The 13,783-nt window shown below is 26.9% G+C and overlaps 1 protein-coding gene across 4 annotated transcripts; it reads left to right on the top strand.

Moving 5' to 3' along the window:
* The first annotated feature begins 3,129 nt into the window (after positions 1–3,129).
* On the top strand, positions 3,130–10,102 carry LOC111299747 (vacuolar protein sorting-associated protein 20 homolog 1-like). Of its 4 annotated transcripts, none has more exons than XM_089747715.1 (6): positions 3,145–3,837; positions 3,929–4,081; positions 4,371–4,523; positions 5,460–5,543; positions 8,839–8,995; positions 9,666–9,792. In XM_089747715.1, exons 1-6 carry the CDS (start codon positions 3,736–3,738, stop codon positions 9,698–9,700), a joined length of 684 nt encoding a protein of 227 aa, XP_089603841.1. In that variant the 5' UTR covers positions 3,145–3,735; the 3' UTR covers positions 9,701–9,792. The 4 variants fall into 4 exon arrangements, with proteins under 4 accessions (XP_089603840.1, XP_089603841.1, XP_089603842.1 ...); XM_089747716.1 differs by having other exon boundaries at positions 3,147–3,837; positions 9,749–10,102; XM_022895174.2 differs by lacking the exon at positions 9,666–9,792 and adding an exon at positions 9,160–9,399 and having other exon boundaries at positions 3,191–3,837.
* The last annotated feature ends 3,681 nt before the right edge of the window (positions 10,103–13,783 follow it).

Genomic DNA, 13,783 nt, shown 5'->3' with positions numbered 1-13,783 from the left:
GAGATGAAATATTGAATGTCTTAGTTTCTTTTATTTTTAGTTGTTGTATTTTATCTTTGTTTTTCATTATATACATTTAAGTGCCATAGATTTCTTTTTTATAATGTTGATGTGTATTTTAATGAATTTATTTATGTTCGGGTGATATTGAAATCTATTATATTTATGGTAACTCAAACATATTTATGATTACTAATCTACATGTATTTTTTTTTCTATAATGCTTAGTTTATTTTAAACAATTTGATTGTTTACCAAATATTTTAAGCATTTTTCTTTAAAACATTTTCACAAGTAATGAATATAAGTAATAGTATTCTTAACAATTTCGATGATAAAAGGAGAAGGAAAGATATTTTAAAACATATGAAAAATTTTAATAGGTTATTACTTATTGCAACTTGTTCTATTTAGTTATATTATGATAAATATATATCTTAAAACAATCAGAGGAAGCATGGGTGTGAGAAATTCTTGATGGCCATAAAAGACATTGCATGATTAATTTTAGAATGTCCACAATTATATTCAAAAGTTTGTTGAAGGTTTTAGAAACACAATACAATTTGCAAAGTTCAAAAAATGTTTTCTTATGAGATGTTGACTATCTTTTTATATGTATTGGTGCTTGGTGTAAAAAATTATAGATGTCAAAAACGATTTCAAAGGTTTATGGCAACGATAAGCTAAAATTTTGCAATTATACTTGAAAAGTTTCAAGAATGGCCATTGATATAGTGCATTTGAAGATAGATCACTTAGCTCAATACCTGAACAAATATGTAATGATCTTAGATATATGCTAAATTTAAAGGTAAGTTTTCAAGAATATAATACTATAGTTTTGTGTATTTATTTATTATTATAATTGTGAAGATTAGTATGATTATTTATATAGGATTGCATAGGTGCAATTAATGATACATATGTTGTTGCTATCCTTCCACCACATTAAAAAATTTTCTAAATAAGAAGAAAAGGTGTTTGAACTCAAAATGTTGTGTGATTTTATTATGTGTTTCACATTTATAATAGCTAGATGGGAAGGATCAGCACATGACACTAGAATATTTCTTAATGCAATTAGAGATCTAAAATTAAAATTTTCACCCACCAAATGATATGTTCTTTTCTCTATTTATTATTTTACTAAGATAAAGTATAAGTTGTTTACTTTTTATTTTATAACACATAAAGACAATATTATTTTGTTGATTATAGATATCCTCAAATAAAAAGTTTTCATGGGTCATATAAAAGAGAACAATATTATTTACCTGACTTTCATCAAGATAAATCTTTTTTGGGTAAAAAAGAGGTATTTAATATTTCACATTCATCATTACGCATTATGATTGAGCAAAGTTTTGGTGTATTAAAAGAAATGGTAAATTACATATCTATATTCTGTAGTTATATGTGATTTAAGTTTGTCCCTCGAGGTTTAAAATGTGATACTTAATTATCTTATAATTTGTTTTATTGTATTTTTACCCAAAATCGTTATTTTTTTTTAATTTTTTTCTTCTTCATCTTAAATTCATCTTCTCTCTCTAAAATCAGATAATTTCTCTCTCTAAACAACTAAACCCAAAACCATAAAAAAACTCTTCTTCACAAACCCAAAAAAGCAATCTTAAACCAAGACCCAAAATTTTGATTTTGCTTTTGGGTGTTTTTGTTAATGGTGTTTTTTAGTTGTGTTGATTATTTTTTGTTGAGAGTTTCAAAAACTTATTTGTTTATATGTAAATTTCAAGTTTTGTGTCCTTTTCGAAAATGGAATTTTTGCTTTTAGGAATTGTATCAAGTATCAAACAAACAACCAATTCCATTCGACAGCCACATCAATTTTTAAGGACAACCATCAATAGTCCCAAAAACAAACCCAGCATCCACTAGAAAAGCTCACAGAACTCAAATCCACCCTGAATTACTCACACATAATAAACTCACAAAACAACCACAAATCCCCATAATACACAACAATTCGTCAATAAAGATTTTTTTTCAATGAGTTTTAGTTTGAATTTTTTGGAAATTTTTGAGTTTTTAAAATAGAGATGAAAAAAGGAAGAAGAGAAAAGATCAACTAGTGGCACATACCATAATAGTATACTTTTCCAATATTTGATCCTTCACTTACTAAACATTGTGAAAAATTCATGCTTTCAATCTAATTTTTCTTTGAAAAGTTTGAATATGAGAAAAAGTAAACAAAAAAAATCGAGAAAAGAGCTAGGATTTATTGATTAAGTGTTAATAGCATTAATGAAAACTGACGAAATGTCATTAATATACAGCTGATGGTGGTTAAATGTCACTTTTTAAATCTCAAAAAATAAACTCAAATCACATTAATTCATAGTATATCTATATAATTTATCGTAAAAAAAAAGAGACGAGATATACCAAGTCATTCTTTTGAAAAGCAAAGGTATACAACTATTCCTTTTTTTGAATTCTATTTTAAATCCTTACAATTAATTTTATTAATATATGGATGAACAACGCTCATCAATTAGTGTGTCATGTGTTACTTTCTTAATGGCCATTTATATTTCTTTGTTTTCATTTGCCTTTTTTTTTTTTTTTTAAATAGTATTATTTTGTCAAGTTTGATCGATCTATACGCTGTTGTTATAGTACCAGATAATATTATCAAGACTCTATCACTCGAAGAGCTGAAAACTGAAATCGTATCAGTTACCAAAACTTTGATCGTACTACTTATCACTGTGTATGAAAATGGTATCAATTTTAATGCGTAAAATCTACTTATATTAAATGTTTTTTATTTTTGTATTTTTTAAATAAAAAAGTAATTAAATTTTTTTTATTATTTTAAAACACACTTAAATGATACGCGGTTTACAATCCCATTTCCGTCTACCTTGTTTCAGTTTCTGAATTTTACTTATTTTTTTTGTTCTTTTACTTTTTAAAAAAAATATTTAATAAATACTTTTATAAATTATAAAATTATAGAATTTCAAAACCCAAATCATCGTAGCTCTCACACGTGTCTGAAAAACTCCAAAACCCTGAGTGGAACGAGAGCTTCCTCATCTCTTTAGCTCATCCCGTCATTGAGCTTGAATGTGTTATGGTGAAAAATATTTTACACAAAGTGATTCAAACAATGACAAAATATTTTATTTTATTTTATCCAAATAATAGCAAATAATTGATTTTTTTAAAATTGAATTTCCACAAAATATATTTTTTTTCAGAAGCCAAATTTTACTTACCGAACAGAGCCTTAATATCATATGTTTGAAAATATTTTTCATTTTCACAACCATATCAACTGCTTAAAATTATTAATTCATAATTTTCACAACATTTTTGGAATGCACTTTTAACTTTTTATTGATGTTAAATCAGTCCACAATTGATTTTGAAAATTGATTTATGTGAGAGACAGGGTCAAAGTAAGGTAAGAGGGAGAAACATAAAAATGGAAATGAAATATCAAAAAAGCTGGAAAAGATAGGATATCAAGGAAAGTAAGAGATTGGGTAATTGGGAAAGCAAAAATAGCAGGAGAAAAAAAAGGACGGAAAACAAAAATAACAGGAAAAATCGTCTCCGGAGATTTGTGGTCGTACCTCCTTCGTTAAGGCTGATTGGTGTAGAGATTTGGGTTCTCTTCCGTATAGAGAGAATAGGAGACAAGTGATTAGGTGAGGGTTAGGGTTTTTTGACGTGAACCGAGCAATTAATCAGTAATAAATGGGGAATTTATTTGTGAAGAAACCCAAGATCACCGAAGTTGATCGAGCAATTCTCTCCCTTAAGACCCAGAGGCGCAAGCTTGCACAGTACCAGCGGCAGGTTTCTCTGCTGTCTCATTTTTTTTCTTTTTTGAATTTCTGTTATGTTGCGTTTAGCTTCATATTTGTTTATATTTTTCTTCCTTTGTTAGCTTGAGAATGTTATAGAAGCGGAAAAGCAAGCTGCTAGAGACTTGATTCGTGAAATGAGAAAGGATAGAGCTTTGTTAGCTTTGAAGAAGAAGAAAGCCCAAGAAGATTTATTGAAACAAGTTGACGCATGGCTTATTAATGTCGAGCAACAAGTAAGTGAAACTGAATTATCATAGTATTTGATGATTTCATTTCTTATCTGAAATGCAGCTACCTTGTTTAAATTCTTTCAATTTTCTCATTGCTTAATGTTATATATATATATATATATTATGAGAAAGTAGTATAAGAGTTTGATTGAATATCCACTCAATCCTTTACAATGTCTTTATCATCGATCTAGAATCGACATGAGCTCCAATTTGTTACCTTACTTTTGGGGTTCTAGTATTGCTTTTAAAAAATGCTTTAGATAGATTAAAACACTAATTTTTCTTTCAGTTGGCAGATATTGAACTAGCAAGCAAGCAAAAAGCAGTTTTTGAGAGTTTGAAAACAGGTAACAATGCAATTAAGGCAATACAAAGTGAGATCAACATAGATGATGTCCAGAAGTTAATGGATGACACCGAAGAGGCTAGGGCTTATCAAGATGTGAGCTTCAATTCAATTCTTACTCATCTTGATTCCTTTGTCTAGAATGAAATATGATCCTTGATGTAGGTCTCTCTTGTTTGTTTTCTCCCTCACTCTCCTTCTTCTTTGTTTGTCAGCAAGTATTTGTCCTCATTATATAAGTGGTTTATCGTGCCGTCAGATAGTTGCATATGGGGGCATGCCAATCTATTTTTGAAGGGTTTATATTATGAATGACCCCTGAACTATAGTGAAATATTCAATGTGATACCTGAATTTTAAAAATTTGTAATGTGGTATTTGAACTATGAATATGTTAACTAATGTGGTGCTCACCCTTGACATGATTAGCTCGAAATGATGACATGTAGTAGACAAACAGCCCTCTAAGTACCTCATTGGTTAACAAATCCATAGTTTAGGTACCACATTAGAGATTTTTAAGTTCAAGTACCACATCAAACATTTCACTATAGTTCAAAGGCCATTCATGACATTAGAGATTGTAGGCTTGCATTACCAGGTTGCGATTATGATGTAGAATTCAAGTTTGCACAGGACTCATTATGTTTATCTGTCATTTTCAAGAAGTTTTTTTTCACATTTTTTCTCTTAGATATGTTTTTCTTTTAATATTTCAGATAATATACTTCTAAATATCTGTCAATAACTTAGGTTATTTGAAAGCCTGTAAACATATTACGCTTATGGTTTTAGACAACCATGCACAAAATGGAGAATAAGCCATGTGTTATCCTTTTTTTAAAGAATCACTCATATTTTTCTTTTTTGGTGATAATTTTATTTTTCTCTTTATCTAGCAAAAGGTATATCATTTTTGTCTGTTAAATCATAACTTGAGCATTTCCTCTTCACATGGGCTTTCAGCTTCTTCTCTTCTTCTCCATTCTTTTTTTTTTCCTGAAATGGGCTGCCATATTTGTGATTTTGAAGGAAATCAATGCGATCTTGGGGGAGAAATTATCAGCTAAAGATGAAGAGGAGGTTTTGGCGGAATTTGAGCACTTGGAAACTCAGGTATTTGTTTCGGTTATAACTGGTAAAAATGCAATTTCATTTTAATAAAGAATGATCTATGGTTTGTTTTATCCTTTAGGTTGTGGTCACAGAAAATCTTAATTTCTTCACTTAATTAAACAAAACTTATAGGAGTATTAATTGATGAGTTTTTCCAAAAATATGCAAAAACATAGCCCTAGGATTATTTGTAAAAAAATAGAAATTAACATTAAAATTTTATGACTTACAACAGTTGCCTAACCCATTTTCCATTTTCCATTTTCCATTTTCCTTGCCAATTGCTTTTACCCTGTTTCATGTTGGAAGGAAACCAAAGTAAAATTTGTTTAATTGGTAGAGTAAGAGAAATTAGGGATGGAGGAATAGAGGTGAAATACACAGGAGGCTTGGCCTTCTTGTTTCTAGTGCCATGAAATTGATAAAACAATCTGTTCTGATTCATAGATTATAAAGAGGAACTACTCATTAAAAAAAATGCTACTACTTTAAATAAATAAAAAAAAAAAACCCCTTATAAGTAACTATCCTAACCCTTGAAATAAGTCTATTCTCAACCATGCTAAACAACTTATAAAGAAAATAAACCAAAAAGACATAAAACCCTAAAACAGAACTTACTGTAGTTAAAAATGGATTGAATAATATTGTGCAACATTACTTCTACCTTAGAATGAATGACACAGGCACACATGTAATTATGTATGTACACATGCAACTTTTACTATAATGTCAAGTCCAAGGTGGAGAAAACTCAGCTGCAACAATACCTTTTTCAGGCTAAACCTCTAGTTATTAAATTTTTAGCTTACCTACACATTTCTGCTTTATGTGCTGGTGGCATCCAGAAGCATCTAGATTAATTCTTCCAGCAATATAAGAACAATGACCAATTTCTTATAGTTATCTTTGCAAATTTGTAGGGTTTGAGAAAATAGCTAGGTTTGTTAATTTTATTTACTTTTAATGAAATCGCTTTTCATGGGATGCTATGTAAGCTCCCTATTGAGCCTCTGAGTAGATGGTTTTTATTGCCAACCCACTAAACTATGACAGGCATCTGCATTGATAAACATCATATTAGATCTCATCTTCATGGGGATAAAACAGGCAGGAAGGTGTTGAGAAATGGCTGAAAATTTGAGCCAATAAATTCAAACAGCTGATGACATATCTTCAAATCTTTTGAGAAATTGCCGAAAACTTCAGCCGTATGAAAGTTAATAAGGCTGGTCGCACATGATTAATGGCTCTGTGATTTACAATCTGTTGTCCCCCTTGCAATCCCTTTTGTACCCTTGTTTCGTATTGGTTGCCTTTATGGCATTTCGGGAAGATAAGGAAAAGTTTGTAAATATTAGAGAATGTGGAGGGAGTTTGGCAGAGGAAGAGAAAAAAAAAAAGGAAAAAGGAAGTTTTATGAGTTTTGTACTTCTCTCAGTTCCGGCTTTGGTTGTGTACGCACCATTAAGATTGTAGGCAAAGCATAGAAATCTTGGGCAATACCAATTCAAACCCCTTAAGTGTAATTGAAGATGATCATATTAACTAACTTAGAAATTAGTCTGATCAAATTAGGGCAATAACCAATTAAGAAAGGAAACAATAAAGAGAGAAGACACCAATATATGTGGTTCGAGAACCAATTCCTTATGTCCATGAGCACAACAAGGAAGAAAGTCATTGTCAAAGAACATAGATTACAATGGTCAGTCTGACCCCAAAACCCAACTTACTATATCAAGCCACTCAGCTAGGATTTTGTTTGTTTCCCGTTATCTTGATTGTGGGTACATAACCAAAGCCTAGTCTCGAGAGAAAGAGCTTACAGGACTTACAGAACTTTGTTTTCCTTGTTTCTCTCTTTCTCTACTGAACTCCCTCCACATTCTCCCTTTTATATTTAGTAACTTTTCCTTCCCTTCCCAAAAGGCTATGGAGGCACCCAATAAAAGACAAGGGACAAGGGCATACAGGGGAATGCAAGGGGGACAACAAATTGTAAATGAATGAAGCCATTAGTATTATGAGACTGGCCTTATTAACTTTAATGCGGCTGAGGTTTCAGTTATTTTTCAACAACTTTCAACATGTGGCGCTGGCTCTTGAGTTTAGTCAGTGGAATTTTAGTGATTTCTTAACATGACTGAATCGACCGGAATATTCTGTTTCAGTCTTTTTGGTTTCCTTCCCTTTTTTCCATCAATTATATTATTTTCATTATAAAATTTGGTTAAGTTGATTTTACAACCAAACTAACCATTTGCTCACTCCTATTAAAATGAGACATTTCCTTATAGATTCCAATAATTTTCTAGCACCATACTGAGCCACAATTGTTTGCTCTTAGATGATATTGGTTAGCATCCTTCAAATATGTAAGGTGATTCTATCTCATTTCTGATAGCATGTCTAAGCCCAATAGAGAGTGTATTTTTACACTCTTAATACTTTCTTTTCGAAGTCATGAAAGGGCTCATAGAAATTCATCATGTAATCAGCCTGGAGAAATTGCTTTCTCAATTTGGCATTCATTAATTTCCAACTTCAATTATTAGACTTTTGCAGCCTAATATGTTGCTCTTTGAGCATTTTCTACCATGAAAGTGCAGTCCTCTTCAACTATTGATTTACCCTAGCCAAAGGAACACTCCTTGCTAGCACTTTCCATATGGTTCTTCATATCTCATACCAAATTTGGTGAAGGAAAGGAAATACCCAATTTGATGTAGGAAAGGAAAAAAAATATTTTTGTATTCATTTTTGTCCCATACTCTTCACAATCATTTGTTTAAAGAGTTTCTCCTTCCATCTATCCAGTCCCCACACTCCCAAACTCCATGCCACTTCATTGCCAATTCTGTCTTTAGGGGCTAGGGACATGTGTGATATGTTTGTAGCTTCTTTGTTCTCTTTTTTTTTTTTTTTGCTTGCTACTAAACAAAGGGTAGGATGGCTTTTGCTTTGGATAACTTTTTCTCTTTACCATGAGCTTGTTTGAGTTCTATGCTTATACCATTCCATATTATAACTGTTTTATGAGTATTTTGCCCATATTACTATGAGATTATATGTTGAACCCTGAGATTAGACCTTTTTTGTTATGTTAAGGTTGGCTTATTTCTTCCTTTTGATTTGATTATTATGAAAAAAGAAAGGAACTTTATTGTGGTATAAACATGTGAGGGTCTTTTGTATAATGTGTCATTTGGGATTTAGTTTTGTTTACGAGCATATGTCATAGTTCCATCAATCAGTCTCTTTCTCAATGGCAAACTGTGTATGTTTCGCTTAGATGGCTGTTCAAGATATGCTAGAAGTGCCTACAAAAGCAGAATCTGAAGAACAAAATTTGGATCTTCCTGATGTGCCAACCAAGAAACCAGTTGCTTCTAATGCAGCTAGAGATGATGCTGAAATTGCAACAGCTGAAATTTCCACAAAAAGAAGAGGTCTCTCTCTCTCTCCCTATACATATATACATGTATACATATATACACATACCAACACGGACACACTCACTCCCAAAATGCCCATACTTGCACAAACATCTCACATGCATGCACTCTTTGCTTGATTGAGAAATTTAAACTCATGACAATTTTTGAAAACACAGTTACGGAGGAACCACTGCCTGCTTGACAAAACGTCGTGGCTGTTTCATGAGCCACTTGCCATTATTAATGAACATCTCCTGGCTGCCTTATTCACCTCTTTTCATATTTTTATTTTCATTTGTTTATTCCCATGATTGCAAACGTGATGGGGTGAGTTTGGTGGTCAATTATTTTCATGTCCGTTTGTACAGATCTGTATAAATACCTGTTTAATTTACATATGATGGTGATTATTGAAATTGCTTACTTTCTGCCCACATATATCATTACTATATTAGCTTGCCGCCAGTCTTGTCACATTAATTTCTTGGATGCACTGAATGTGCTTCACCAATCTGGATAAGGTTTTTTATTCATAAGAAATTATAAATGCCATGTTGCAATTTTCATTTTCTTGGTATGAGCATGGGATTGGGAAGTTGACGCCATAATACAGGTAACTCCTTGCTGACTAGAATTATATTCTACTGATGTAATAATTGCTGATAGGTTCATCTATTCTTAGGTGCTATTCTGCATAGCTATTTATTTGCAAAATGAATCCTGGAATTTAATAATCTATTAAGATCATCTACTGGTTTGGGACAGGAAGCGATTGGATCATTGTCTTCTATAATTGAACCGGGTTGGTTTGGTTACGACTTTTGGATCTTTTTTTAATAATTAAGGAAATTTGAACTTAATTTTTTTGTCAGATGATAATATACTTTAGCATGTATTTATCATTGAATCAAAATAGTCGAGTGGGTGCATTAGTGAATTTTTGGTGTTTGGAAGTGGAAATAAGCATATTAGATTGGGGATTGTTTTAGGATTTAGACTTTGGACCATTTTGGCGTTTAGTTGAAGTGAAGCAAGGATTCAATTTTCTCATATTTTACTTTGTAATTAATCGAATTTAAATTCTGTTTGAATTTGAGTTTCACTTCATTATTTTTTCTACATTTGGGTTCAAATTATCAGTGTTTGATATAATATATGTCTTTAAGCAGAAAAGAGAAATCAAATCAACGTGGTCTTTAAATTCAAATATTCAATTTTGCTGCTGTCACATGGGAGAGGGGATCTATTCAAATCTCCGTTCTTTCTCTTTATACCCTTAATTTTTATTTATTGAATTGTTTTTAAAGTTTAATTACTTAATTATTTTTTTTTCACAAGTTTTTGATTATCCATATATGATAAATTTTATAATTTATTTGAAATGAATTTTGGAAAACTTATATTACTTATTGGAAATATATTTTTGAAAAGTTATAAAATTTTTTGAAAATAAATTTTCAAAAAATGAAATTTTAAGAAAAATAACAAAAAAAAATATTAAAATTTTTACTAATTAGTGAAATTAAAAGGTTATTATTAAAAAAAGCATAAATTTTAAAATTAATGAGAAAAGTTAATTTTACTATTTTGATCTTTAAAAAAAACAAAATCTTATGAGATTTTAATTAAATATTTATCTTTTGATATTGTGAATTATAATAGAAGAATTATCAAGTTTGATTAACATATAAAAGTTGAAATTGATTAAAATTATGTAAGTAACATTACTGAATATTATACAATTTTATCTAATTTTGATATGCTAATTAGAGAAGTAGATGAGAAGAATTTTTCAAAAAGTTTAGTTTAGTTAGAACTTTATAAAATTTTAATAAATGATACTAAGAAAAAATATTTATTAAAAAATGATAAATTTTAAATTTATAAAAAATTACTTTTATTATTTTATTTTTAATTTAATTAAGGTCTCATCATATTTTATTTTTTAAATAAAAATAGTAAAATTAGCTTTTTATTAATTTTTAAATTTAAACTTTTTTAATAATAATTTCTTTCATTAAACTCATTATTAAAATTTTTTAATTATTTTTTAATTTTTCTTAAAATTTCATATTGCAAAATGAATTTTCAAAAGTTATATAACATTTCAAAAATGGATTTTTGAAAAGTTATAAAATTTACCAAATATAAATATTTAAAAAATTTTGAGAATGATAATAAAGTAATTTTATTTACATTTTTTTTTTTTGTAAAATAAAAGGTATAGAGAGAAAAAAAAGGAGTGTAAATAAAACCCCTTCGTATGTAATACCAAATATGGGCATTTGAATCTGATAACTTGATGCCCTTCGCCCAATCTTATAAATGCTTTTGTCAAGAAATTCTACTTTTGGTTTTTTTTTAAAAAATTATAGATAAACGATTCAATGATATAATATGAAAATAATAAAAAAATATAAAAATAATATAATTTAAAATTTGAATAAAAATTATATAAAATTTAGTAAAAAGAAAAAATATAATTTATATTTAGCATGTTATATGAATTGTGAGACGAAGGTTAAATACACAACTATATAAATATTCAAATATATAGCTTAAATAAAGACTTGATTAAAATAAGGATTAAATATAAAATAACTTTTATATTTTACACTTTTTGTTAGTTTGGTATAAAAAAATAAAATTATCAATATGATATTTTAACTTTCATTTCATCATTAGGTTTTTTGCACTTGAAATTAATACTATTGGTCAACTAATTCATGTAGCATAAATATCAAATAAGATGTTGATATGTGTTAAAAAATTTAATTAATATCACATTATTAATTGTCATGTTGGTATTAAAAGAAAATTTTTAAAAAATTTTAAAAATTTTTGGAAAATCCAAAATATTTTAGAAAATTATAAAAATTAAAAAATTGAAATATTTTAAAAATTAAAAAATTATGAAAGCTTGAAAAATTCAAAAAAAACAAAACACAAAATTTTATTAAAAAATCCCAAATATTCTAAAAAAATTCTAAATATTAAAAAAAATTATATAAAAATAAAATTTCTTAAAATTAAAAAATTCATAAAACCTTACTAAAACTGAAAATAAAAAATATAATTTTTTTGACAATATTTAAAAATTTTAAAAAATTATAAATTTTTTTTAAAATTTCTGAAAAATTTTCGTTTTTTAGTCTCACAATTTTAATATATATATATAAATAAATATATATATATATATATAGTTTTGAGTCTTTTGGATTTTATATTAAAATTTTATTTTTTTATTTCAGAATTTTTAATTTTTTTATCATTCTTTTAGAATATTTTAGTTTTTTTAAATTTAATTTTTAAAAATTTCAAATTATTCAAAAAATTATATATATATATATATATTGTATTTTTAGATTTTTTAATTTTTTTGAATTTTTTTGAATTTTTAAAAAATTTATTTTATTAATTTTTGAAATTTTCATAAATTTTATTGAAATTTTGAGTTTTTTGAATTTTTAAATAATTACTTTGTTTAAAATTTTTATAATTTTTAAAAATATTTCATATTTTTAATTTCTTTTTATAATTGTTAAAAGATATTTCAAGTTTTTTTTTTTTTACTTTTTGTTTTGAATTTTTAAAATATTTTTGAAATTTTCTTTTAATATTGACTTGGAAAATAATGTTAGTTTGATTTTTTTACATTTGTTAGCGTGTTATTAGATGTTTATACTACATCATCAAGTTTACTATTTACGTTAATTTGAAATATTAAAGTGGGTAGTGAAATGAAAGTTAAATTATTAAACCGATAATTTTATTTTTTAGATATCCAATTAATAAAAAATTTATTATATAGAGATCATTTTTATATTTAACCTTTAAAATAATAACACTTATCAAAAGCTATTTCTTAAATTAAATAATTGAAATAAAACATTTTAAAATTTTAATTGATCAAATTATTTTTAGATATCATTTGATATCTTTTGCAGGATCACTATAATAATATGATTACAAGGTGATTTTATTGTCAAAGTGATTTTAACACTCGTGATTTAAAATTATTTTATTTAGTTAACAAAATGATTAATTCTTAAAAATTAATGATCACTATGTTTAGTATTATTAAAAAATAAATTATTTTGTTTAAAAGTATGAAAATAATCATACATATTGTAATAGTTATACAAATTAATAACTTTAAAGTTATTTAAAGATAATAATTTGTAAAATATTAATTATATTTATTTATTTTATAGTAAAACATAATTAAATTATTAAATTAATAAATATATTTATTGATAGATAAATTTATTTTTATAATGTAAATTATGTAAAAAAATATTTAAATTAAAAATAAAACTAATCTATTAAATTCATAATAAAAGAAAAATAAAAATTATATTATTTATAAAATATTAAAAAATAAAAAATACATAAATTATTTTAAACTTGTTATAATAAATATTAATTTGTAATATAAAACTTTATGATATAAAATAGTTATAATTTTAAGATACAATAAAATTTTAAATCACATATTAAATTGATAAAATTGGTTATTATTAGTTTTAAATATCAATTTATATTGATAATAAAAGTTTTCACTTTTTTATATAAAAATTAGATTAACTTTTAAGACAATGATTTGATCATTTCATGATCATCATCAAATAAAATTATCAAATACTTACTAAATATAATAATTTAATCTATATATATATTATCATAATTTTTAAAATGATCACCCAAACCAAATATTAACTTAATTTTTTTTGTAAAGAAAAACACCACCAACCATTGACTATCTATATTCCACAGAGTCAATGATAATTGGACTGGGAA

The sequence above is a fragment of the Durio zibethinus genome, chromosome 18, assembly GCF_047325235.1.
Source record: "Durio zibethinus cultivar Kanyao isolate XHJ-2024 chromosome 18, ASM4732523v1, whole genome shotgun sequence".
Taxonomy (NCBI): Eukaryota; Viridiplantae; Streptophyta; class Magnoliopsida; order Malvales; family Malvaceae; genus Durio; species Durio zibethinus.
Note: the sequence above shows the minus strand (reverse complement) of the source record. Positions and strands in the feature narration are given on the sequence as shown.